Consider the following 27996-nt stretch of genomic DNA (forward strand, 5'->3'; position numbering starts at 1 on the left):
GGCCTCGCGGGGCCGGTCCCACTTCCAACCGTGGAGCCGTCTGGAGTTGTGCGGGGCTGGTCCCGACATCATACTCACCAATCAGCTGGGCAGGAGGCGGGCCGACTGAATTTGGATGTCGCACGGGGTCTGGCGGTTACGTCATCACGCAACGGCACGCCGGGCGGTGATGTCATCGTGCAACGCCGCACGCTAGGCGTACGCCATCAAGACACTGCGTACGGCGTCTCGACGCTGCGCACGCCCATTGAGCGCGCCCACGGCCTCAATGTGGCTGCGGGCCGACAGGCCGTTGCCGTGCGGAATTTTTGGACAGTGTCAGTTTTTCGGAGCCCTGTCGGGACCTGCCCCGTACAACTCCATACGGCTCCGGCGATCGAAGTGGGACCGGCCCCGCGAGGCCGTACGGCTCAAGCGACCACGTTAGGTCGCGCTCGCCGCATGCTGGTGGGACAGGCCCTTAAGTCTTGAAATAACTTTGCAGTGCAAGGTGCTGCACTCAAACCAAACACTCCAATGGACGTGGAATGATTAAATTCTTCACAAAGGAGAGTTTACAAAAGGCGTCACATATGCACTGCACAGTGAAATTCTCACATGCACAGTCGGCAATTTTGGCCCCATTTGCAAAAAGAAATCCACAATCACTACATGATGGGTGTACTGGAGGCCTCGACCAGCTTGCGAACCAATGACTCAAATATATTACTTGGGACAAATTTCAAATTTCAAATTGAACATAGCCCAACCAATAGCCCATAGCCCAACCAAAGATTGTTAAGTGCTTGGACACGCTAGAGGCAGGAAACATGTTCCCGATGTTGGGGGAGTCCAGAACCAGGGGCCACAGTTTAAGAATAAGGAGTAAGCCATTTAGAACGGAGACGAGGAAACACATTTTCTCACAGAGAGTGGTGAGTGTGGAATTCTCTGCCTCAGAGGGCGGTGGAGGCAGGTTCTCTGGATGCTTTCAAGAGAGAGCTAGATAGGGCTCTTAAAAATAGCGGAGTCAGGGGATATGGGGAGAAGGCAGGAATGGGGTACTGATTGTGGTTGATCAGCCATGATCACATTGAATGGCTCGAAGGGCCAAATGGCCTCCTCCTGCACCTATTGTCTATTGTCAATAAACTTCAGCATAAATTTTCAGATTCTCCATTAGTTTTCCACTTGTTTATGATTTAGAGAGAAACCATTTATTATATGATTCTGGATCTAAAGTAATTTTTCCTTATTAAAAAAGCCAAATATAGTTTGAAGCATACTATATCATAACAAAAGCACATTCATCCAAATCAATTCACAAATCTGATTACTGGTGGAAGCTTTTGCAATGACTTGCCACTTGCTACTGCCTACAACACCCGCCTCTTCCACCCTACCTTTTTTTAAGAGAGGATGTATAAAATGAGAGGGATAGATCGGGTAGATGCACAGTCTCTTGCACTGAGTTGGGGAATTCAGGACCAGAGGACAGATTTAAGGTGAAGGGGAAAAGATTTAATAGGAATTTGAGGGGTAATATTTTCACACAAAGGGTGGTGGGTGTGTGGAGCGAGCTGCCAGAGGAGGTAGTTGAGGCAGGGACTATCCCAACATTTAAGAAACAGTTAGACAGGAACATGGATAGGGACAGGTTTGGAAGGATCAAACGCAGGCAGGTGGGACTAGTGTAGCTGGGGCATGTTGGCCGGTGTGGGCAAGTTGGGCCGAAGGGCCTGTTTCTACATTGCACCACTCTAAGTAATGAAATTATAGGCCAGGGAGCCCCACAGCAGTGGTTGGGAATCTATTGGAGAGGAATCTTTTGGATAGGCAGACAGTCAATGTTGAATCCTTTTTTCATTCTCCTCTCCGGCTCTCAGACAGTGGTGCCGCGCCTATCGCCTGGCACCAGGCCTGGCTCACCCGCCGCGGAACGAGGCATCCCGACCCCAAGCGCAAAGCAGCCAACCCCTGCCCTGCTCATCCCCGAGAGCCGGAGAGGAGAGTGAAGGGATTCAATATTGTGGCGGCGGATGCAAGGGAAAAAGGGCCGGTAAGCGGACCAGTTGCGGAGGCCTTACGGTGCAACTCGACGGTGGAGTGGGCCGCTGTAGGCCCCGCAGCAGCCTGGAGCTCCACTGGACCAGGCGCCCCAACAAGAGGATGGACCACACGCGATCTGCAGCTGCACAGGACCAGTGGTGCAGTTGTGGAGGACACCAACAGCTACACTTGGCCAGGTCGACCCTGCAATGCCACCAGAACAACGGGCCTTTATGGCCAAGTTACAAACCCAACACCAATAATATCATGGACTCCAAAATGGTGGTGTCAAAAGGGAGCTGTCAAAGGAGGTAGTTGAAGCGGGTACTATAACAGCATTTAAAAGACATGTGCACAGGTACGTGGATAGAAAGATTTAGAGGGATATGGGCCAAACACGGACAGGTGGGACTGGTGTAGATGGGGCATCTTTGTTGGAGGCGTATGGAGTTGTGCGGGGCTGGTCCCGACATCGCGCGGGCTCCAAAAATCTTACACTGTCCGAAAATCCCGCGCGCCAACGGCCTGCCGGCCCGCAGGCACATTGAGAGCGTACGCAGCGTCTTGACGTCGTATGCAGCGTCTTGACGGCGTATGCCTAGCGCGTGGCGTTGCACGATGACGTCACCGCCCGGCGTGCCGTTGCGTGATGACGTCACCGCGACTGTTACACACAGTGACAGTTACGACAGTTAAATGCGATGTCCAAATTCAGTCGACCCGCCTCCTACCCAGCTGATTGGTGAGTATGATGTCGGGACCAGCCCCGCACAACTCCATACGCCTCCGCGGTTCGAATTAGAACTGGCCCCGCGAGGCCGTACGTCTCAAGCGACCACGATTAGTCGTGCTAGACACATGTAATCGCACACTGGTGGGACAGGCCCTTAACTTACTTAAAGGCAGGTCGAGAAGATGAGTTAAACTCAGCAGCATGTTTGGCATGGACATTGTGGGCTGAATATCTTGTTCCTATGCTGTTCTATGTTCACTCTCCAAACCTCTTACATTACATGGAGCCAACTCCACCATTCACTGTACAATGATGCAAATTGCTTGTGTCAAATTATTTTCCACTTCTACATTCAAATTTGAATGAAAAGCATAAAAGACCTTCTGGATCACTCACGGTTTTTTGCATCACATAGAGTCATAGAGTGACACAGCGTGGAAACAGGCCCTTCGGCCCAACTTGCCCACACCGGCCAACATGTCCCAGCTACACTAGTCCCACCTGCCATATCCCTCCAAACCTGTCCTATCCATGTCCTGTACGGTACAGGACATGGATAGGACAGGTTTGGAGGAATATGGAGACGGAAATCACTGTCAAAAGATGGGGGGGACCGAGGGTCAGGGGGAACACAATTTCTTGGCGGCCGCGCGTGCATGCGCACACTCACACACACACGCGAGGCATCGGAAGCTTCAGACGTGCGCCCTGAAATAGAGCACACAGCTAATTAGCTTGGGATTCTTCCAGTTTCCAGCCCCGTGACGAGGAAGCCACTACTACGGGGTTGTTACCATTAGAATGAGTCAATTACTGCAGATCTGTACCACAGATTTAAAGCTTGTAACGTGAGGGGGACCGTCTCCCACCTCTGAAAACATGGAGGGGACATGTCCCCCCTGGCCCCCCCGGGTTTTCCGCCAATGCCTGTACCTGTTAAATGGTGGGATAGTCCCTGCCTCAACTACCTCCTCTGGCACCTTGTTCCATATACCCACCATGTGATAAAATTATATTATCATAATCCAATAATGATTCCATAAGTTTCTTTGTGTTTTATGCATCTCAGGACTCCATAAATACCTGATATATTAAATTTCCTCCACTCAATAACTCCTGCCTGTCTAGTGCAGCCATAATATAATCTGGAGATGAAACCTGCACAGACATCCAAGCCTGATTGATTTCATATTCGTCACTCTCCTTTCCTGCAATAAAAATCACAAATTATTGTCCATGTAGCCATACTCATTTGAACGAAAATTCAGGAAAAATCTGTTACACATGCATTGTAAAAATCATGCATTAATAGCATTTTAATTTGAAGAACAATGTAACATGTAGGAAGGAACTGCAGATGCTGGTTTACATCAAAGAAAGACACAAAATGCTGGAGTAATTCAGTGGGACAGGCAGCATCTCTGCAGAGAAGGAATGGTTGATGTTTCGGGTCAAGACCCTTCTTCAGATTGCGAGTTAGGCGTGAGGGAGACACTGAGATAAGGAAGGGGAGGGTGTGAAAATGAGACATCAAAGGAGATGCAGTTCAAGGAAAATGTAGAATAGATCATTGTTAGCTAGGAGAAGGTGACAATGAAGCAGACAGGGATAAAATTTAGTCAGGGGGACAGTCAGACTGCGTGCGTGCGTGTGCGTGTGTGCGTGCGTGTGTGTGCGTGGGTGCGTGCGTGCGCGTGTGTGTGTGTGCGTGCGTGTGTGTGCGTGCGTGCGCGTGCGTGTGTGCGTGTGCGTGCGTGTGTGTGCTCCAAACATATCTGGGAAATTTGTTATGTTTAATTACTTGGTGTTTGCAAACCGCGAACAATTTCTCCAGTTTGCATATAAACATTGTCACTATATAAATATCACTGAAATTAAAAAAAAAAAATTAAAAAATAATGTCAATAAATATGTAAAACACTAAAACTGCTGAATAGATCTTAAGGACTTGGCATGCATTAATCCCCAGACCTTTCAGATTTCAAATCACAATTCAACTTCTCCTTACTCAGAGTCATGTTCCCAGCCTGTGAAACTGATGGGATCACCATCACTCAATGTTGAAAAAAGATGGTCAAACTAAACGAACCTAACCCAAATGAACCAACTTTAAAGTTCCACAAAAATAGACACAAAGTGCTGGCTGTTTGAACACAATCTGATTGAAGAACGGACGCAACCTGAAACGTCATCTCATAGTCAAAGAGTGATACAGTGCGGAAACAGACCCTTTGGCCCAACTTGCCCACACCGACCAACATGTCGCAGCTACACTAGTCCCACCTGCCCGCATTTTGCCCCTATCCCTCCAAACCTGTCCTATCCATGTACCTGTCTAACTGTTTAATTAAATGTATGGATAGTCCCTACTTCAATTACCTCCTCTGACAGTTTGATCCATATCCCCACAACCCATTGTGTGAAAAATCTAGCCCTCAAATTATGATTACATTTTTTCCCTTTCACCTGAAAACAATGTCTTCTTGTCCTTGATTCACCTACTCTGGGCAAGACAGTCTGTGCATCTACCCGATCTATTCCTCTCATGATTTTATACACCGCTATAAGATCACCCCTCATCCTCCTGCGCGCCAAAGAATAGAGTCCCAGCCTGCTCAACCTCTCCCTATAGCTCAGACAATCTAGTCCTGGCAACATCCTCTTAAATCTTCTCTGTTCCCTTTCCACCTATCCGTGTTCCCCCAGAGACAGAGGCGGAAATCCCGGGGCGGGGGCAGGGGGGGACATGTCCCCCCACCCCCTGTTTGGAGAGGTGGGGGACGATCCCCCCCAGTTTTTGTAATCCGGATTTTAAAACCCGGTGAAATCTCCGCTTTCCGCGAGACAGTGGGGTGGGACTGTTGATCGAGGGCACTGATTTGACAAGAGGTCAAGCAGGCAATGGGGGCGGGACATGATGATTCAGCGCGATCGTTGGAGGAAGGAGGAGTGGGGGGGGGGGGGTGGGACTGAGGATAGAGTGTGGTGATTGGAGAAGGGAGACATGCCAAGCCACTCTCGGCACAGACCTGCGCCTCATCCGCAGCCAGGATCGATCCCGGCTCGCCGGCGCTGTCCCGTCTCCACCCGAGTCCCCCCCCCCCGCCCCCCACGGGTGACCAGAGACGTCGGGAGTCAGACGGGAGCTGTGCCACCAGGCCCACAGCCAGCGCAGAGAAGCAGCGCTAAACCCAGCTCAACTCTGCCTGTCCCGCTGGGTTAACCTACAGCCCTGCCTGGACTTGCGGGAAATATGGCCCAGGTTTACAGCCAGCGCGGAGAAGCAGCGCTAAACCCAGCTCAACTCTGCCTGTCCCGCTGGGTTAACATACAGCCCTGCCTGGACGTGCGGGAAATATGGCCCAGGTTTACAGCCAGCGCGGAGAAGCAGGTAGGGCTGTAGGTTAACCTGGCGAGACAGGCAGAGTTGAGCTGCATTTAGCGCTGGATTGAGCCTCTGAAGCCTCGCGCGTGTGTGAGTGTGCGCATGCGCGCGCGGCCGCCAAGAAATTGTGTGTCCCCCCGTCCCCCCCTAGTATGATAGCGATTTCTGTGCCTGCCCAGAGATGCTGCCTGACCTGCTGCGTTACTCCAGCATGATGTACCTTTTATTGTAAGCCTGCTTATGCAGATCCTTGCATCTCCTTAAAGTTGAGCAACTGATTTTTAACAGGCGCTCCTTGCTTTGACTCCTTATACTGAAGTGAGGCTGGCATGTAGAAATAATATTTGAACTCACCAGTGTTCACAGTGAGGTAGATGGTAAATTCATACCATTTGCCCTTGTCCAGGTAAATGATGTCAGGCGTTCTATCAAATTCCAACGTGTCATATTTCTTCCGAAAATCATATGTTTCCACATAGAGACCTGCTTTGGAGAGTTTATTACTGGCCATGTAGAAGTAGTAATGCTTGAATGGAAAGATAAAAGTAGCATGAAATTAAGAAGGTAGACAAAAGTGCTGGAGAAACTCAGCTGGTGCAGCAGCATCTATGGAGCGAAGGAAATAGGCGAAAAATAAAACGTTTCGGGCCGAAACCCTTCTTCAGACTGATGGGGGGTGGAGGGTGGGGGGGGGGGGGGGGGAGAAGAAAGGAAAAAGGATGTGGAGGAGCCCAAGGGCTGAGGGAGAGTTAAGAAGGGTAGGAGACAGCAAGGGCTAACGGAATTGGGAGAATTCAATGTTTATGCCACTAGGATGCAGACTACCCAAGTATGAGGTGCTGTTCCTCCAATTTCCGGTGTTGCTCACTCTGGCCATGGAGGAGGCCCAGGACAGAGAGGTCGGATACGGAATGGGAGGAGGAGTTGAAGTGCTGAGCCACCGGGAGGTCAGGTTGGTTAATGTGGACCGAGCGGAGGTGTTCGTCGAAACGATCGCCAAGCCTACGCTTGGTCTCACCGATGTAGATCAGCTGACATCTAGAGCAGTGGATGCAATAGATGAGGTTGGAGGAGATGCAGGTGAACCTGGAAGAGGTTTCATAAAGAACAGCTACTATTTGAGATAACAGGAGTTGGGAGATGAGAAGAGGGATAAAGAGTGTTCATCTTACATAACTATAGACAATAGACAATAGACAATAGGTGCAGGAGTAGGCCATTCGGGCCTTCGAGCCAGCACCGCCATTCAATGTGATCATGGCTGATCATCCCCAATCAGTACCCCAGTTCCTGCCTTCTCCCCATATCCCCTAACACCGCTATTTTTAAGAGCCCTATCTAGCTCTCTCTTGAAAGCATCCAGAGAACCTGCCTCCACCGCCCTCTGAGGCAGAGTAATTCCACAGACTCACAACTCTCTGTGAGAAAATGTGTTTCCTCGTCTCCGTTCTAAATGGCTTACTCCTGATTCTTAAACTGTGGCCCCCGGTTCTGGATTCCCCCAACATCGGGAACATGTTTCCTGCCTGCAGCGTGTCCATAACATAATATTGTGTAATACAATTACAACATCTTAAAGGGCCTGTCCCTCTTGGCCGTCATTTGAGCGTAATTTACGCGACATCATTTACGCGTCACGATGCGCGCATGGTGCGCATTACGGGCGCATGGTGCATGCTGACATAGGCAGTGGCGTGCAGCCGCCCGCGACGTCGCAGGATTTTGTGATGTACAAAATCTTCGCGCGCCATCTGCGCAAATGACGGCCAAGTGGGACAGGCCCTTAAATGTTAAGATGATTCTGCAAGTTAAGGGAGCTGCATTATGTCAATCCAAACCAAAGATAAATTGTATCTTTGAAACTGAAATCAGCCGAAATTATTTTACAGAAGTTGCAGGTGCTGTCTGTATGGAGTTTGTATGTTCTCCTCGTTTCTCCAGATGCTCCAGTTTCATCCCACACTCCAAAGACATGCAGGTTTGTAGGTCAATGTCAATGTAAAATTACCCCTAAGGATAGTGTTATTGTGCGGGGATCGCAGGTCGGAGCGGACTCGTTGGCCAAAGGGCCTGTTTCCGCGCTGTACCTCTAAACTAAACTAAACTAAATATATGTACCCTCGTCAAATTTACAGATAACACAAAAACAGGTGAGAAGCAAAGTTGTGAGGAGATTCCAACAGTTTACACAGCGATATTGATAGCTTAGGTGAGGAAGAAGAAATGCTGGCAGATGGAGTATAAAGGGAAGTGAAATGTATATTGTTGAAATGTGAAGTTGTTCGTTTTGGAAGGAGTACAAAAAGGCAGTATTGTTCGAATAGAGAAGAATAGAGCAGCATCGGGTGTCTAAGCGCACGCAAGGAAGTGGGTCAAATTGTGGACGCAGCAGACCATCACATAAACCATCCTCCCTTCTATTGACTCCAACTACACCTCACGCTGCCTCGGCAAGGCCAGCAGCAAAATCAAGGATGGACCGCACCCCGGCCACTCCCTTTTCTCCCCTCTACCATCAGGCAAAAGGTATAGAAGTGTGAAAACGCACATGAGTGTGAAGATAGACTCAAAAAGCTGGAGTAACTCAACGAGACAGGCAACATCTCTGGAGAGAAGGAATGGGTAACGTTTCGGATCGAGTCTGAAGGGTCTTACCCGAAAAGTCACCCATTCCTTCTCTCCAGAGATGCTGCCTGTCCCGCTGAGTTACTCCAGCTTGTCGTGTCCTCCCAATTGAAGTGCATACCCTAGTCCCATACTCTTCAACTTTCTACTGAATTTCCAATCCATGTCAGGAGGTTTCCTTATATCCATAGTCTTTCATTTTAGCAAATGCTCTTATGCAGAAGGATGACAGATGTTGTCTAGAAATCCAGAACACCATTGACATTCCCTCATCATTGACATTCCCTCATCTATCATGTTCATGACATTCTCTTTTCATTTGACTGCATAAGGATATGTTACAGCAACAAATTAATTAATATTAATCTGCTACAGCAACAAATTAATCATAATTTTCAATATTCTTTAGTCAGAGGGTGGTGAATCGGTGGAATTCTTTGCCACTGAAGGCTGTGGAGACCAAGTCAGTGGATATTTTTAAGGCAGAGATCGATAGATTCTTGATTATTACCAGTCAGAGGTTATGAGGTGATGGCAGGAGAATGGGGTTAGGAGAGATAGATCAGCCATGATTGAATGGGCCGAATGGCCCAAATCTACTCCTATTCTTTATGACTTAGGACCTTATAACTTTGTAACAAATGCAATCTTCTGAAAAATCTAATTACAAACTATCGTTAAACATATAATTTCCGTTATTATCTTTGCGGTTCAGAAATATTTTTCCGATATTCCATTGTTCATCCCACCTGAGCTTTCCGTGAATTTTGCCACCACCTCCATGTAGGATCGTGGACTGGATCAGCATAGGGCTGAAAGCAAATAAGTAAATAAGCCATTAGGTAGCTCTCTGTCCGCAGAATCACAATCTGTGTTAAGTCTGAAACTATTTTGCAGCACTTGATCTCTGTGGCATTTCTACCAGTTCCCTTGAATAATTTAGCAGGTGACCATTGAAATTCCCAAAGTGGAGAGTTTGGATACCTTCATCAATTTCTATATCTAGGAAGGAACTGCAGATGCTGGTTTAAGATCGAAGATGGACACAAAATGCTGGAGTAACTCAGTGGTTCAGACAGCATCTCTGGAGAAAAAGAATAGGTGACGTCACCTGTTCTTTTTCTCCAGAGATGCTGTCTGCCACGCTGGGTTAGTCCAGCTTTTTGTCTCTATCTTCACATTAAACACTGTTCCCTCACCTGATCACCCGATCACCGTTGCACTAAGATATCTGACTGAGATTTCTAATGGATCACTGTAAGTTGCCCATATTGGCCCTGGGCCGTCAAAGAATTGGGAAGCAGGGAGTATTAATGGGCATGTGTGAGCAAATAGATTGCATCCACAATGGTTAAAGGGCCTGTCCCACTTTCACGACCTAATTCACAACCTTTTTTACTCATGGACATTTTTCATCATGTTGAAAAAACGCCCCGACCTACTTGATGCCACGAGTACCTATGACTAGCATCACGGCCTGCTACGACCTACCTACGACCTCGTGACGGCCATGCTGCGAGTATGAGTCAAGGGCAAACTCGGCAGAGGGCGTGAATTAGGTCGTGAAGGTGGGACAGGCCCTCAAGGGGTATGGGTTTGCTCTGAAAGGATGCATACATTTGATGGGTCAAATGAACCTGCTTCTAACTCATCAGAAAATATAATAATAGTTATATCTGCAGTTCCTTCCTACACATAGTGATTAATGTGAAGTCGTGTTGAGTGCTCATCCCAGTTTCTATTGGTTTAATATTGAATTGAACCCATAGAAAAGGGATTACTTTGGGCAAAACAATCGTCGAGCAGATGCTACAATGTTTATTATATAAAACAAACTTTCTTTGCTTCAGGCTTAAGTGAAGATGGTCATGTCTTTTCCAGTTAAGTGGGCAATACTCAACAGGCATGCACCAATACCCACTTCTAAGACAAATTTGTGGACTACTGACAGCAAGACAGCTGTTTGATATCAATATCTTTACTGAAGTGAGCTGTCCATGGGAGCATAATAAATGCTGGCAGCTTATCCAAGCATGGTCAAGGGGCTTGAAGTCCAATTCCTGTATGTTTTAATGGTTCGGATGCACGCTGTTTGTGGATGTTATTAACTTGGGTTAATTCCACACTGGTAATATCTACAGAACCTCTTCAGACAATTCAGTCAAGTTTGTGAAATGGGATCTCTTATTCCAGAGGGAATTCTTGGATTCCCTAGTGACTATTATAGCTATTTCTGGAATCTCATGCAACAAGCTTCACTATCCCATAACTCATCAATAGCGCATGTTAATCTAATATGGGTGTTATATATTTTATTATTACAACGAAGGAAGCAATTTGGTGCATTGATGCATATCTTTAGGGTGAGGAGAAGCCCAGATAGTCCCAGACAGAGCAGACAAACTCTGTGAAAAGAGGTAAAGGGCCTGTCCCAATGGGACCTAATTTGCGAGTTTAGAAGAGTTTTGGAGAGTTTTAAAAAGTGTCATGGTCTTGTTGTATCGCCGAAGTAGAACACCTCCTACGACCTCCTTAGACTATGTTGAAGACTAGCTTCGGGAAAATTGGACACCGAATAGTGGAGAGTGAAGACGACCTCCTTCGATGTCCATCGACTATACTAACACTATCTCCGACTACCTTCGACTACCCTCGATTGCCTTCGATTACCTACGACTAACATGCCGGCCTACTACGACCTACTTCGACTAAACCTAGGAGTAAGAAAAATAGCCATTTTTTTCCATGCCGACCAATTTTTACTCGCGGACAATTTTCAGCATGCTAAAAAATACTCCTCAACCAAATTGAGGCCTCGAGTATGCGGGAACTTCTCTCGAGCATGAAGGAGAGTTACATAGACCTCCTAGGACCACGTGTCGACCATGCTGCGAGTTTGAGTTGAGCGCAAACTCTTCTAAACTCGCAAATTAGGTCCCCGCAGCGGGACAGGCCCTTAAGAATCTGGTGGCACTGTGGTGCAGCAGTAGAGTTGCTGCCTTACAACACTTGCAGCGCCAGAGACCCGGGTTCGATCCCGACTACAGGTGCTGTCTGTAAGGAGTTTGTACGTTCTCCTGTGACCACGTGGGTTTTCCCCGAGATCTTGGCACACAGCTAACAGGCCTGATTCCTTTCTCGTCATAATTTATTTGCATCTCTTTCATTCATTTGTTCTATTTTTCTCTACATCTCACATTTCCCTTTCCCCTGACTCTCAGTCTGAAGGAGGGTCTCCACCCAAAACGTCCCCCATTCCTACTCTCCAGAGATGCTGCCTGTCCTGTTGAGTTACTCCAGCATTTTGTGTCTATTTTCTGTTTAAACCAGCATCTGCAGTTCCTTCCTACAAATTCCCCCTTTTGTGCACTTCTTTAGCTGCCTTGGAGAACCCTGTGAGGCAGAGCAAAGATTACAGATGGAACTTTCCTTGTGGCTCTCATCAGGAATGGCACAGGCCCCATTTCAGCTTGTTTCTGGGTGTTAATCATAAAATTACAATTATTAACACCTTTTAGGTATTTTCGTAGGGTTTTTGTAGACAATCCAATTGTGTTAGTGGCATTTTGCAGTCTTTATTCTAAATGTCGCTCTCTTTCACAGAGTCTTTGCTGTAACCCTTGCATCCCCTCTCTCTGTTTAACCCTTTCATCCTCTCTCTCTCTCTAACCCTTGCATCCCCTCTCTCTATTTAACCCTTTCATCCTCTCTCTCTGTTTAACCCTTTCATCCTCTCAGTGTAACCCTTGCATCCCCTCTCTGTTTAACCCTTTCATTCCCCTCTCTCTCTCTGTTTAACCCTTTCATCCCCTCTCTCTCTCTCTGTTTAACCCTTGCATCTCCTCTCTCTCTCTGTTTAACCCTTGCATCCCCTCTCTGTTTAACCCTTTCATTCCCCTCTCTCTCTCTGTTTAACCCTTTCATCCCCTCTCTCTGTTTAACCCTTGCATCCCCTCTCTCGGTTTAACCCTTTCATCCCCTCTCTCTATTTAACCCTTTCATCCCCTCTCTCTGTTTAACCCTTTCATCCTCTCAGTGTAACCCTTTCATCCTCTCTCAGTGTAACCCTTTCATCCTCTCAGTGTAACCCTTGCATCCTCTCTCTCAGTGTAACCCTTTCATCCTCTCTCTCTGTTTAACCCTTGCATCCCCTCACTCCGTCCCTCGCCCACCATAGTCATCATACTAATTGCACTGTCATCCTGTTGAGTTCCACTGCCTGTATTAACTAGTTTGCACCTATCCCTTTAAACTAGAACGGTTGGGGGGAGGGACTCAAATAGAGAAAGCTAGTAGACAGTGTGTGAGGCAGGAGGCAGAGAAGGAAAGCACTCAGACCCAACATGTAGGGGGGAAAGAAGAAAACAATAATAAACAGAGAATAAGAGGTGGTGGGGTTCTTAAATGGGTGAGCAGAGAGACAGAGGGGTGTAAAATGAGGGTAGAAGCAATAGGTAGCAAGGTGAAAAGTAAAAGTGGCAGGCAGACAAATCCAGGGCAAAAATCAAAAAGGGCCACTTTTCAACATAATTGTAAAAGGGGTAAGAGCGTTGTAAAAACAAGCCTGAAGGCTTTGTGTCTCAATGCAAGGAGTATTCGTAATAAGGTGGATGAGTTGAATGTGCAGATAGCTATTAATGATTATGATATAGTTGGGATCACGGAGACATGGCTCCAGGGTGACCAAGGCTGGCAGCTGAACATCCAGGGATATTCAATATTCAGGAGGGATAGACAGAAAGGAAAAGGAGGTGGGGTAGCGTTGCTGGTTAGAGATGAGATTAACGTAATGGAAAGGAAGGACATTAGCTTGGAGGATGTGGAATCGGTATGGGTAGAGCTGCGAAACACTAAGGGGCAGAAAACGCTAGTGGGTGTTGTGTACAGGCCACCTAACAGTAGTAGTGAAGTTGGGGATGGCATCAAACAGGAAATAAGAAATGCGTGCAACAAAGGTAAAACAGTTATAATGGGTGACTTCAATCTACATATAGATTGGGTGAATCAAATTGGCAGGGGTTCTGAGGAAGAGGATTTCTTGGAATGTATGCGGGATAATTTTCTAAACCAACATGTAGAGGAACCAATGAGAGAGCAGGCTATTCTAGACTGGGTATTGAGTAATGAGGAAGGGTTAGTTAGCAGTCTTGTTGTGCGTGCCCCCTTGGGCAAGAGTGACCATAATATGGTTGAGTTCTTCATTAGGATGGAGAGTGACATTGTTAATTCAGAAACAAGGGTTCTGAACTTAAAGAAAGGTAACTTTGAGGGTATGAGACGTGAATTGGCCAAGATTGACTGGCAATTAATTCTAAAAGGGTTGACGATGGATTTGCAATGGAAGGCATTTAAAGACTGTATGGATGAACTACAAAAATTGTTCATCCCAGTTTGGCAAAAGAATAAATCAGGGAGGGTAGTGCATCCATGGATAACAAGGGAAATCAGGGGTAGTATCAAGGCAAAAGATGAAGCGTACAAATTAGCCAGAAAAAGCAGCATACCAGAGGACTGGGAGAAATTCCGAGACCAGCGGAGGAGGACAAAGGGCTTAATTAGGAAAGGGAAAATAGATTATGAATGAAAACTGGCAGGGAACATAAAAACTGACTGCAAAAGTTTTTATAGATATGTGAAGAGAAAGAGATTAGTTAAAACAAATGTAGGTCCCTTGCAGTCAGAAACAGGTGAATTGATCATGGAGAACAAGGATATGGCGGACCAATTGAATAACCACTTTGGTACCGTCTTCACTAAGGAAGACATAAATAATCTGCCGGAAATAGCAGGGGATCGCGTGTCAAAGGAGATGGAGGAACCGAGTGAAATCCAGGTTAGTCGGGAAGTGGTGTTGGGTAAATTGAATGGATTAAAGGCCGATAAATCCTCAGGGCCAGATAGGCTGCATCCCAGAGTACTTAAGGAAGTAGCTCCAGAAATAGTGGATGCATTAGTGATAATTTTTCAAAATTCTTTAGATTCTGGAGTAGTTCCTGAGGATTAGAGGGTAGGTAACGTAACCCCACTTTTTAAGAAGGGAGGGAGCGAGAAAACGGGGAATTACAGATCAGTTAGTCTAACATCGGTAGTGGGGAAACTGCTAGAGTCAGTTATTAAAGATGGGATAGCAGCACATTTGGAAAGTGGTGAAATCATTGGACAAAGTCAGCATGGGTTTACGAAAGGTAAATCATGTCTGACGAATCTTATAGAATTTTTCGAGGATGTAACTAGTAGAGTGGATAGGGGAGAACCAGTGGATGTGTATCTGGACTTTCAGAAGGCTTTCGACAAGGTCCCACATAAGAGATTAGTATACAAACTTAAAGCACACGGTATTGGGGGTTCAGTATTGATGTGGATAGAGAACTGGTTGGCAAACAGGAACCAAAGAGTAGGAGTAAACGGGTCCTTTTCACAATGGCAGGCAGTGACTAGTGGGGTACCGCAAGGCTCAGTGCTGGGACCCCAGCTATTTACAATATATATTAATGATCTGGATAAGGGAATTGAAGGCAACATCTCCAAGTTTGCGGATAACACTAAGCTGGGGGGCAGTGTTAGCTGTGAGGAGGATGCTAGGAGACTGCAAGGTGACTTGGATAGGCTGGGTGAGTGGGCAAATGTTTGGCAGATGCAGTATAATGTGTATAAATGTGAGGTTATCCACTTTGGTGGCAAAAACAGGAAAGCAGACTATTATCTAAATGGTGGCCGATTAGGAAAAGGGGAGATGCAACGAGACCTGGGTGTCATGGTACACCAGTCATTGAAAGTAGGCATGCAGGTGCAGCAGGCAGTGAAGAAAGCGAATGGTATGTTAGCTTTCATAGCAAAAGGATTTGAGTATAGGAGCAGGGAGGTTCTACTGCAGTTGTACAGGGCCTTGGTGAGACCACACCTGGAGTATTGCGTACAGTTTTGGTCTCCAAATCTGAGGAAGGACATTATTGCCATAGAGGGAGTGCAGAGAAGGTTCACCAGACTGATTCCTGGGATGTCAGGACTTTCATATGAAGAAAGACTGGATAGACTCGGCCTATACTCGCTAGAATTTAGGAGATTGAGGGAGGATCTTATAGAAACGGCAGAGCAGCGGTAGAGTTGCCGCCTTACAGCGCTTGCAGTGCCGGAGACCCGGGTCCGATCCCGACTACGGGTGCTGCCTGTACGGAGTTTGTACCTTCTCCCCGTGATCTGCGTGGGTTTTCTCCAAGATTTTTAGTTTCCTCCCAGGTACAGGTGTAGGTTAATTGACTCGGTGTATGTGTAAATTATCCCTAGTGGGTGTAGGATCGTGTTAATGTGCGGGGACCACTGGTCAGAGCGGATTCGGTGGGCTGAAGGGCCTGTTTCCATGCTGTACCTCTAAACTAAACTAAATTGCAGGAGTGTACATGTTTTAATGGGGATATAAGGGGATCTTATAGAAACTTACAAAATTCTTAAGGGGTTGGACAGGCTAGATGCAGGAAGATTGTTCCCGATGTTGGGGAAGTCCAGGACAAGGGGTCACAGTTTAAGGATAAGGGGGAAATCCTTTAAGACCGAGATGAGAAAAACATTTTTCACACAGAGAGTGGTGAATCTCTGGAACTCTCTGCCACAAAGGGTAGTTGAGGCCAGTTCATTGGCTATATTTAAGAGGGAGTTAGATGTGGCCCTTGTGGCTAAAGGGATCAGGGGGCATGGAGCGAAGGCAGGTACGGGATACTGAGTTGGATGATCAGCCATGATCAGATTGAATGGCGGTGCAGGCTCGAAGGACCGAATGGCCTACTCCTGCACCTATTTTCTATGTATCCATGTATCTATGTATCCCACAGGCAACAATGGACCATTGTGGGCTCCACATTTCCTTGATTATCGTTGCTTTCCGCATATCTTCCATTCATTTGTCCTAGGTAACGTCTATATCTCTCGCTCCCCTCTCCCCTGACTCTCAGTCTGAAGAAAGGTCACGACCCGTAAGGTCACCCATTCCTTCTATCCAGTGATGCTGTCTGACCCGCTGAGTTACTCCAGCTTTTTGTGTCTGTCTTCCTTTATAACCTTTGTTGCCAAAGCCTTCTCTGTCCACAATGCAGGGAGGTATCTGTCTTGAACTCAGCTATCATCAGGATTTAAGAAGCTCCAAAGAAACTCATGAAGTGGAAATTCAAGTAGATCGGGTGGTGAAGAAACCATTTGGCATGATAGGTTGGAATATCAAATGTAAAAGTTGGGACATTTTTTACAAAATATTGGTTAGACCAAAGTTCTGGTTGGCAAATGCACAATATTTAACACTTAAAGAAGGGTGGAATTTGATTACTAGGTATCAGAGACTAGCTCCATAAGGGTGAAGTTAGGTGAACAGCCCTACACATAAAGCTTGGTAGAAATTTGGAACTTCCTTTTGAAAATAGTGAAAAGCCAAAGAGGTAAATAGCCAAAGTTAACACATTTATCCTGAGCTAAACTATGAAAGGATCGAGTCAGCATATGGAATAAATGAATGAATGAATGAATGAATGAATGAATGAGTGAATGAGTGAATAGTTTATTGTCACCTGTGACAATTTACTGGGAAATTCCTTGCTTGTATACGCACGGTAGGCAAATAGTCACCACATAAAGGGCACGGACAAATTTGCAAAGAATCCCGCGTCAGCTTTCCCTCCTCCCCCCCACAGGGCCTCCTCCCTCATGGCGGTCCCCCCCCCGCGCTGGGTCCTCATCGTTCCTTACAGAAAGAAAAGGAACGGTTACAGAAATAAACAATATATCCAAGTTTAGCATACCCTTAAGTTTCCTCTCATCCTATTGTTTAAAATGATAAAATGAACACACATAGAAACATAGTAACATAGAAAATAGGTGCAGGAGGAGGCGATTCGGCCCTTCGAGCCAGCACCGCCATTCATTGTGATCATGGCTGATCCTTCCCAATCAATAACCCGTGCCTGCCTTCTCCCCATATCCCTTGACTCCACTAGCCCCTAGAGCTCTATCTAACTCTCTCTTAAATCCATCCAGTGACTTGGCCTCCACTGCCCTCTGTGGCTGGGAATTCTACAAATTCACAACTCTCTGGGTGAAAAAGTTTTTTCTCACCTCAGTCTTAAATGACCTCCCCTTTATTCTAAGACTGTGGCCCCTGGTTCTGGACTCGCCCAACATTGGGAACATTTTTCCTGCATCTAGCTTGTCCAGTCCTTTTATAATTTTATGTCATTTTATAATTTTATGTCCTTTTATAATTTTGCATCAAGCGACCCAATTCTTCACTTTGCCACTCATCTTTCTTTTAATGAATACCCATAATTTCCTTAAGCTCAAAATCGTTTATAACTGTTCGCAGTTATCCATTGGAATTACAATAACTATTATCTGGTTAATTCTACCAATTAACCATATTGAAATCCACAATCATTTTTGTCAGCTGAGCGGACTTACAACCAATAATCTGAAATGATAAGAATGCATTTATATATTAGATTTCTAAACATCAGAACAGTCCAAATTATTTTACAGCGATTAAATGCATTCAAAATATACTTATTGCTATATTTAACTTCATAAATGTCCTTACTCTATAATAAGTTGAATGCAGGTTAAACAGTCCATAAAGCAGACCCTGATAGATAGTCAGAGAGAAATCATCGTACAGGCCAGTGCTGGAATAGATCCATGGTGGTTTGGCGATGTAACTCTGTATTCGGTTGTAGTACTGGTGTTAGGCGCTCCCCCCCCTGGTGAATGCTATGTACTTACCTCTCTGTTTCTCTCCCAAGTACAGGCCTCGTGGCTGTGAGTCTGGAATCGAAGTGTTAAAGGCTCCTGTACCCGATTGGCCAAGCTGCGTCAGGTGACGGGTGACTCATCTGAAGTATAAATACCAGAGCTTCCCAGGATTCTCTTCTTCGTCGACCCTGACTGATGAGCAGACTGCTGGTGTGGCCGAGGAAAGCCTGACCACATGGCATAGAACTTTGTGTATTTTCACCATTCCTTGTTAACAGATATTGTATTGGGACGGATAAGGGCTGACCTTAGAGTTTTCGTGTATTTTGGTTTCAGGGTTGTATCTCTTTGGGCAGGTTTTGGAATCTCCGGTTCGACGGCCCATGGCGTGGCTGGCTGGAGCATTGTTAAATTGTTTGTCGGTTTATCCATATCCCTGACTGGGTTGTTTAAATCAGGTTTGAGTTTTGTGTTCCAATGAATAATTAAAACTGTTTTTTGAACCTGAACCTGGTTTTTGACTTGTGTTACGTGGCTCTGAAGTACTTGCATTTGGGAGTCGTAACAAAATGGGGGCTCGTCCTAAGTTTTGAGGACCCTAGACGTTTTTAGGGGTTTTTTTTGGTAGGCTTCTGGACTGAGGAAGCCTGTGTGTTGTGAAGGAATTTTTTCTTCCCTGTTTGTGGTAGCATTAGTGCCCAGGTTTTAGCTGGTGGTTTGGGGCTACATTAGAAATGGAATTTAAGGTGAAAGAATTTGTTGAGGCTCCTAGTCGGGAGTTGTTTGATAGATGTACGAAAGAGCATTTGATTTTACTGGCTGAGAACTATGCCATTACTATTGACAAGCATTCAAAGAAACACCCCATTAAATCGGAGTTGTGGGCTGCGTTGGTGGAGGGTGGAGTTTTGCCTGGTGGTGCAGACAGTCCCCCACCTTCTGTTCAGCCAGTTCAGAACATGGAGGCCGTCATTAAACTGAAGGAGATGGAGCTTGAGTCACAGAGAATTGCCTCTTTGTTAAAAGAGAAAGAGCTCATGCATGTTCTTGAAATGAAACGGCTTGAGGAGGAAACCAAAAGGGCTGCATTTCAGCTGCGGGAAAAAGAAATAGATAATTCCCGGGTTTCTTCTAGGGAACGGGAGTTTGATATGAGCAAGAACATCCGCCTGGTTCCCCCATTTCGTGAGGAGGATGTGGACAAGTATTTCACAGTGTTTGCACGGGTGGCTTTGTCCTTGAAGTGGCCTAGGGACGTGTGGACCTTGCTATTGCAGTGTGTCCTTGTGGGTAAAGCACGGGAGGTGTACTCGTCTTTATCTGTTGAAAGCAGTCTGGACTATGAGTGTGTGAAGTCTACAGTATTAAGGGCTTATGAATTAGTTCCAGAGGCGTACGGCAGAAGTTCCGGCGCTTTAGGAAGTTTGATAGTCAGACTTATGTGGAGTTTGCTAGGGAGAAGGAGGCACTTTTTGACAGGTGGTGCGCTTCTCAAGGAGTGAAGGATTTTGAGCTACTGCGGGCCTTGATGATTATGGAAGACTTTAAGAACTGTCTCCCTGAGAGGGTTACTACTTACCTTAATGAGCAGAAGGTGAATGAGGTGTCTAAGGCTGCGGTGTTGGCAGATGAGTATGTATTGACTCATAAATCTGATTTTGTTGGGCGATCCTATAGTTTTGGTGCACGGCCGGTTGATCGTGGTGGTGTCGCCAGTGGCAGTGTCAAAGCTGTTTCTGTGCCTGCAAGTGGCAGCACGTTGATACAGGGGGAGGTCCGAGCTGATAAGGTTGACGGAAATGTGAGGACTAATGAAGGTCCTGTGTGCTACTATTGTAGAAGGAGAGGGCACATGTTAAAGTCGTGTCCCGTTCTGAAGCAGAAAAATGCAAAGCCTGTGGCTTTGGTGGGTGCACAGAAGGCACCTGTCGTACCTGAGGTGCCTGAGTCTGATGAGTGTAGGAATTATTCTGCGTTCATCATGAATGGTTTTGTTTCTCTAGAGGATGGGGGTGATAGAGTTCCAGTATCCATCTTGCGTGATACTGGTGCTACTCAGTCCTTTATATTGGATGGTGTACTGCCGTTTTCTGGGGAATCATCGGTTGGGTCAAGTGTCCCAGTGGTAGGATTCGGGATGGATGACATGGTAGTGCCTTTGCATACCGTGCGCCTCGAGTCCGAGTTGGTTTCAGGCCAGGTAACTGTTGGGTTACGGCCGTGTTTTCCCGTTGGGGGAGTTTCTGTGATTTTGGGGAATGACTTGGCAGGAGGTAGAGTTTTGGTCACTCCTGAGGTGACGGCTGTTCCGATGGTGCAGAGTCCTGATAGATTGGCTATGCAGCATCCAAAGGTCTTCGCAGCTTGTGCTGTCACGAGGGCTATGGCTAAGAGCCAGGCGAAGTTTGAGGATGTGGTGGACCTGAGTGAGAGCATTTTTGGGGATCAGGATGATAGATCCTGTGTTGTGAAGGGTGTTTCTCCATCTCAAGATGGGATAGTGTCTGGAAATGTGCCGGTGTCACTGTCACGTGACCGGCTGGTTGAGGAGCAAAAGAGTGATCCAGGTTTATCTGATCTGTTCGACTGCGCAGTGCCTGAGGGGGATATGGATTCCACAGCAAAGGGGTATTTTCTAAGGGATGGCTTACTGATGCGAAAGTGGTCTCCCTTGGACATATCTGGGCATGATGATTGGAGCGTGGTTGATCAGATTGTGATGCCTCGTCGGTATAGGGACGAGATACTCTGTTTGGCTCATGATGGTCCTCTGGGTGGACATTTAGGGGTCAATAAGACGTATGACCGCATCTTACGGAATTTTTTTTGGCCAGGGTTGAAAAAGGACGTGAAACAGCACTGCAGGTGTTGTCACATTTGCCAGGTGGCAGGAAAGCCGAACCAATCGATTGTTCCTGTGCCTTTATATCCAATCCCTGTGGTCGGTGAGCCGTTTGAGCGGATTCTAGTTGATTGTGTGGGCCCTCTACCTCGGACAAGGGTGGGCAACAAGTTTTTATTAACAATTATGTGTGCGAGTACCCGCTTTCCGGAGGTGGTCCCTTTGCGTAGAATTACTGCCCCTGCAATTGTTAAGTCTCTCACTAAGTTTTTTTCGTTGTTCGGTTTGCCCAAGGTTGTGCAGAGTGACCAAGGTACCAACTTCATGTCGAAGGTTTTTGGTCAGGTAATGAAATTGTTAGATATTAAGCATTGTTACTCCAGTGCGTATCATCCTGAGAGCCAGGGAGCTCTCGAGAGGTTTCACCAGACTTTGAAATCTATGTTGAGGACTTACTGCCTGGAGTTTGAAAAAGACTGGGATGAGGGAGTTCATCTAGTTATGTTTGCGGTGCGTGAGGTCGTGCAGGAGTCTTTAGGGTTCAGTCCTGCTGACCTGGTGTTCGCGCATACTGTACGTGGTCCGTTGAGGGTCCTGAAGGAGAAATGGTTGCAGGAGGATACAAAACGTAGTATTTTAGACCACGTCTGTACTTTTCGCTCTAGACTGAGGAGGGCATGCGAACTGGCAATGGGTAATCTTGCCTCTGCTCAGTCTAGGATGAAGGACTGGTTCGACAGGAAGGAGCCTGTGGAGGTTGATGGGTCGGAGGCAGCATCTCTGGAGAGAAGGAATGGGTGACGTTCCCGGTTGAGACCCTTCTTCAGACGTTTCATTGGTGCTGTCGCCGAGGGAGGACGGACGGAGCCGCGGCTCGAGAGACTAACAGAGACTAACAGAGGCAAAGAAGTTTGCCACGCACTGCAAGGGAGCAGTGGACCAGACAGGAAGAGCGGACGGAATTACCACTAGACAGCCAAACCAGTAGGTAATTTACGGCTGGGGTGAGTACTTTCCCATTTATAGGAGGTAGGATTATATAAATAAGGGGTGTATCAATACAGTAGGGGATTCTTAAATAGGACCAGTTAATTACTTATATAAGATGGGCGGTCAGGAGATGTGCCAATACTGCGAGATGTGGGAATTTGTCGACACCATTGATGTAGAAGATCCCTACAGCTGCAGTAAGTGTTTGAGGCTAGAGGAACTCCAGCTCCGCATTGATGAGCTGGAGACCCAACTTCATACGCTGCGGTACATCAGGGAGGGGGAGTATTACCTGGATGTTTTGTGCCAGGGGATGGTCACACCGACCAGTTTAACTAATTCAGTAGGCAGTGAGCAAGGAAAGGAAGGTGTGGCCATAAGCGAGGCAGGTAGGGGGAACCAGGAGGAGATGCGGCAGGAGCCACAGCCCTTGTCCCTGACGAGCATGACCGAGGCTCTTACTCAATGTAAGGACGGGATCAGGGGCTGTGGGAGGGATGAGCAACCTGGCTGCAGCACCGTGGATCAGGAGGCCATTCAAGAGGGGGGAGTTAGAAGAAATGCCGTAGTGATAGGGGATAGTATTATTCGGGGGGTAGATAAGGTTCTCTGCGGCCAGCAGAACATGTCCCGAAGGCTGTGTTGCCTACCCGGTGCTAGGGTTAAGGATATCTCTGCGATGCTGGAGAGAAATTTGCAGAGGGAGGGGGAGGATCCAGTGGTCGTGGTCCATGTGGGGACCAATGACATAGGAAGGACGAGGAAGGAGGATCTGCTGAAGGAGTTTGAGCAGTTAGGGAATAAATTAAAAAGCAGAACCTCGAGGGTACTGATCTCCGGATTGCTACCTGAGCCACGGGCCAAATCGGCGAGGGTACGTAAAATTAAAAAGCTAAATGCGTGGCTCAAAGACTGGTGTGGGAATAATGGGTTTGGTTTCTTGGGCCACTGGCACCAGTACTGGGACAGGGGGGATCTGTTCTGTAAGGACGGACTTCACCTGAACGGTGCTGGGACTGGGGTCCTGGCAAATCATATAACTAGGGCAGTAGAGAGGTCTTTAAACTAAGTAGCGGGGGGGAGGTATCAAGGGGGGTAATAACGGCAGGGGTAGAGGAAATAGAGCAGGGTATCAGTGGGGAAGCGGAAAGTCAAAATGTGACAGGAGACAGAATGTGTGAAGATAAAGCTCTAGATGTAAAAGGGGCAAAAACGGAAAGGAAGGGTAGTAAAAATCATCTGAAAGTGCTTTATCTAAATGCACGGAGTATTCGTAATAAGATAAATGAATTAACGGTGCAATTAAGTATATATAGTTATGATATCGTGGCCATTACGGAGACATGGCTGCAAGGGGATCAGGACTGGGAGTTAAATATAGAGGGGTACTCGACAATTAGGAAAGATAGACAGGAAAGAAAGGGAGGAGGGGTGGCCCTTTTAATAAGGGAGGGAATAACGGCAATAGAGAGGAAGGATATTGCGTTGAAGGATCAGGATAGTGAAACAGCTTGGGTACAGATAGAGAATAATAAGGGGAAAAAAACACTAGTGGGTGTAATTTATAGACCTCCAAATAGCTGTGACGCTGTTAGTCAGAACATAAATCTGCAAATAGTTGACGCATGTAAAAAGGGAACTGCTGTAATCATGGGGGACTTCAATTTTCATATTAATTGGGCAAACCAAACTGGGCAGGGTAGACTAGAGGAAGAGTTTATAGAATGTATTAGAGACGGGTTCCTAGAACAGTATGTCACAGAACCGACAAGGGGGGAGGCAATCTTGGATCTGGTCCTGTGTAATGAAGCAGGATTAATTAAAAATGTCATAGTTAGGGACTCGTTGGGAACAAGTGACCACAATATGGTCGAATTCCATATTCAAATAGAAGGGGAGCAGGTTGAAACTCAGGCTAGGGTGCTTAGTCTAAATAAGGGGGATTATGAAGGTATGAGGACTGAGCTGATCAAAGTTGACTGGGATAGCAGACTCAAGAATAAGACGGTACATGAGCAGTGGTGTACGTTTAAGGGTATACTGTATAACCTTCAAGAAAAATTTATTCCTATGAAGAAAAAAAGGGGTAAGGGTAAGAACAGTCAGCCATGGCTCAGTAAAACTATAAAGGATAGTATTCGGCTGAAGGCAAGGGCATATAAGGTAGCCAGAGATAGTGGGAGGGTAGAGGATTGGGAAGCATTTAAAGGTCAGCAAAAAATAACTAAGAGATTAATTAAGACGGGGAAAATAGACTATGAAAGGAATTTAGCGAACAACATAAAAACTAATAGTAAGAGTTTTTATAGCTATATAAAAAGAAAAAGGGTGGCTAAGGTGAACGTTGGTCCATTGGAGGGTGAGACTGGAGAGTTGTTGGTGGGGAACATGGAAATGGCAAAGGCATTAAACGAGTATTTTGTATCAGTCTTCACCATAGAAGACACAAAAAATATTCCAACGCTGGATAAACAGGGGGCGGTAGGAATGGAGGAGCTAAATACTATTAAGATCACCAAGGAGGTGGTATTAGGGAAATTAATGAGACTGAAGGAGGATAAATCCCCTGGGCCTGATGGATTACATCCAAGGGTCTTGAGGGAGATAGCGGTGGGGATTGTGGATGCATTGGTGATAATTTTCCAAAACTCCCTGGAGGCAGGAACGGTCCCAGTGGATTGGAAAATGGCCAATGTAACACCTATATTTAAAAAAGGAATAAACAGAAGGCGGGTAACTATAGACCGGTTAGTCTAACATCGGTGGTGGGTAAAATGTTAGAGACAATTATTAAAGAAACACTAACGGGGCACTTGGATAAACATGACTTCATCGGACAGAACCAGCATGGTTTTGTGAAGGGGAATCCTGTTTAACGAATCTGCTCGAATTCTTTGAGGAAGTAACAACCCGGGTGGATAAAGGGGAACCGGTGGATGTGGTATACTTGGACTTCCAAAAGGCTTTTGACAAGGTGCCACATAAGAGACTATTGCTAAAAATAAAAAATTATGGGATTGGGGGTAATATATTAGCATGGGTAGAGGATTGGCTAACAAATAGGAAGCAGAGAGTGGGGATAAATGGTTCATACTCGGGATGGCAACCGGTAACTAGCGGGGTTCCGCAAGGGTCGGTGCTGGGACCCCAGTTGTTCACAATTTATATAAATGATTTGGAGGAGGGAACCAAGTGTAATATATCAAAATTTGCGGACGATACAAAAATGGGAGGAAAAGTAGGGGATGAGGAGGATAGGAAGAGTCTGCAAAAGGATATAGATAAGCTAGGTGAGTGGGCAACAACTTGGCAGATGAAATTTAATACTAATAAATGTGAAGTCATTCACTTTGGGAAAAAAAATGATAGGGCAAGTTATTTTCTAAATGAGGAGGAGCTGCGTTGTAATGCAACGCAAAGGGATCTAGGGGTATTAGTACATGAATCACTAAAAGTTAGTATGCAGGTGCAGCAAGCAATCAGGAAGGCCAATGGAGTTTTGGCCTTTATTGCTAGGGGGATTGAGTATAAAAACACGGAGGTCTTGCTGCAGCTGTACACAGTATTAGTGAGACCACATTTGGAATACTGTGTACAGTTCTGGGGTCCATACTTAAGAAAGGATGTACTAGCCCTGGAGGCAGTGCAGCGAAGGTTTACAAGATTAATTCCTGCAATGAGGGGATTGACATATGAGGAAAGGTTAAGTAGGCTGGAACTCTACTCTTTGGAGTTTAGAAGAATGAGAGGCGATCTCATTGAAACATATAAGATCGTGAGGGGCCTTGATCGGGTGGATGCACCGAGGATGTTCCCAATGATCGGGGAAACTAGAACTAGGGGACATAGTTGCAGAATAAGGGGGGGCTCTTTTAAAACTGAGATGAGGAAGAACTTCTTCACCCAGAGGGTGGTTAATTTATGGAATTCACTGCCCCAGGGAGCAGTGGAAGCAGAAACTTTAAATATATTTAAGACTAAAATAGATGGTTTTTTAGCTGCCAAGGGGATAAGGGGCTACGGGGAGAGGGCAGGGATATGGACCTAGGTATGGTTAGTATAGTAAGACCTGAGTGATCTCCTGGACAAGTGTCGATCGCCTGGATTGGGGTCGGAGAGGAATTTCCCGGATTTTTTTCCCGAATTGGACCTGGGTTTTTATCCGGTTTTTTGCCTCCCCCAGGAGATCACGAGGTTCTTGGGGTGGAGAGGGGTGATAGCGGTATAAAGGGGAGGGTAGTGTCTTGTGTTCTGTGTCTTGTGTCTACTGTTTGTGGGTAAGTGTGTCTGTTTAGTGTTCAGCCATGAGCGAATGGCGGTGCGGGCTCGACGGACCTGGTGGTCTACTCTCGCACCTACTTTCTATGTTTCTATGTTTCTATGTTTCTATGCATGACTCCAAAAGGACAATTGTCTAAAAAAATGAGCTGGTTAATAAAGCTGTAACAAAAAGGAAAAGATCATTTAGATTTCCACACAATATGTGATTTTATGGTCAAAATAACGCTATCAAGGATAAGCTTCTTACTAACCCCCTTGCTTTTTTAATAATGGATCCAAAATCAGAAGATGAATAAAAGGTATGTTTCATGTTATATCAAAATTAAATCTGTAAATACCATGTTATGGTCAAAGGAAACAAGGTTGGTGAATCTGTGGAATTCTTTGCCACAGACGGCTGTGGAGGCAAAGTCAGTGGATATATTTAAGGCAGAGATAGATAGATTCTTGATTAGTTCGGGTGTCAGAGGTTATGGGGAGAAGGCAGGAGAATGGGGATAGGAGGGGGAGGTAGACCAGCCATGATTGAATGGCAGAGTGGACTTGATGGGCTGAATGGCCAAATTCTATTCCTCTCATCTATGATCTTATGATCTTATGAATACTTCTGGGTCTGATGAAAGGTCTCGACCCAAATCGTCATCTATTACTTTTCTCCAGGAATGCTGCCTGTCCCGCCGAGTTACTCCAGCATTTTGTGCCTATCTTCGATGTAAACCAGCATCTGCAGTTCCTACTTATACATTACTTCTGTTTCTCTTTCTACGGATCACGCACACAGGTGTATGGCAGCTTTGACAGGGTAGTTGGCATCCATCCACCTGCAAGCGATGATCGTGCGGCTTTCTCATTATCCTGCTTGGAGAGGGGAATGTTTCATTTCGTTTAGTTTAACTTAGTGCGGAAACAGGCCCTTGGGCCCATCTAGCCCGCACTGATCAGTGATTCCTGCACATTAACACTATCCTACACTAGGGACATTTTTTACATTTACACCAAGCCAATTAACCTGCAAACCTGTACGCCTTTGAAGTGTGGGAGGAAACTAATGTTCTCAGAGAAAACCCACGCAGGTCACGGGGAGGATGTACAAACTCCATACAGACAAGCACCCGCAGCCAGGATGGAACCCGGGTCTCGGGTGTTGTAAACGCTACAACTCTGCCACCATGCCGTACCTCATCTGTGATTGCTTTTCCTCCTCTACTCTGACTAGGCCTCTCCTTGACAGACAGACCCTCCGAAAACCCCCACAGGCGAAGGTGTCTCTAGCCAATGCAGAGTGTTGCTGTTGCTGTTGCCCATTTTGTGGCTTTGGCATCTGGCCGCCGAGGTCTTAAATCACTTGCTGTCATGGTGCTTCATACCCGCAGGGTGTCCTTTCAC

At 46.3% G+C, this 27996-nt stretch overlaps 1 protein-coding gene across 1 annotated transcript in view; it reads right to left on the reverse strand.

Moving 5' to 3' along the window:
- catsperg (cation channel sperm associated auxiliary subunit gamma) overlaps window positions 1-27996 on the reverse strand; it is a 130185-nt gene that overhangs the window by 46047 nt on the left and 56142 nt on the right. Inside the window, exons 9-12 of the mRNA XM_033014325.1 lie at window positions 18346-18483; window positions 9521-9583; window positions 6536-6672; window positions 2067-2232 (exon numbers count right to left, since the gene is read on the reverse strand). Of these exons, the coding sequence (XP_032870216.1) occupies window positions 2067-2232; window positions 6536-6672; window positions 9521-9583; window positions 18346-18483 (504 nt within the window). The remainder of the gene's footprint in view (window positions 1-2066; window positions 2233-6535; window positions 6673-9520; window positions 9584-18345; window positions 18484-27996) is intronic.

This window comes from Amblyraja radiata, chromosome 41, assembly GCF_010909765.2.
Source record: "Amblyraja radiata isolate CabotCenter1 chromosome 41, sAmbRad1.1.pri, whole genome shotgun sequence".
NCBI lineage: Eukaryota > Metazoa > Chordata > Chondrichthyes > Rajiformes > Rajidae > Amblyraja > Amblyraja radiata.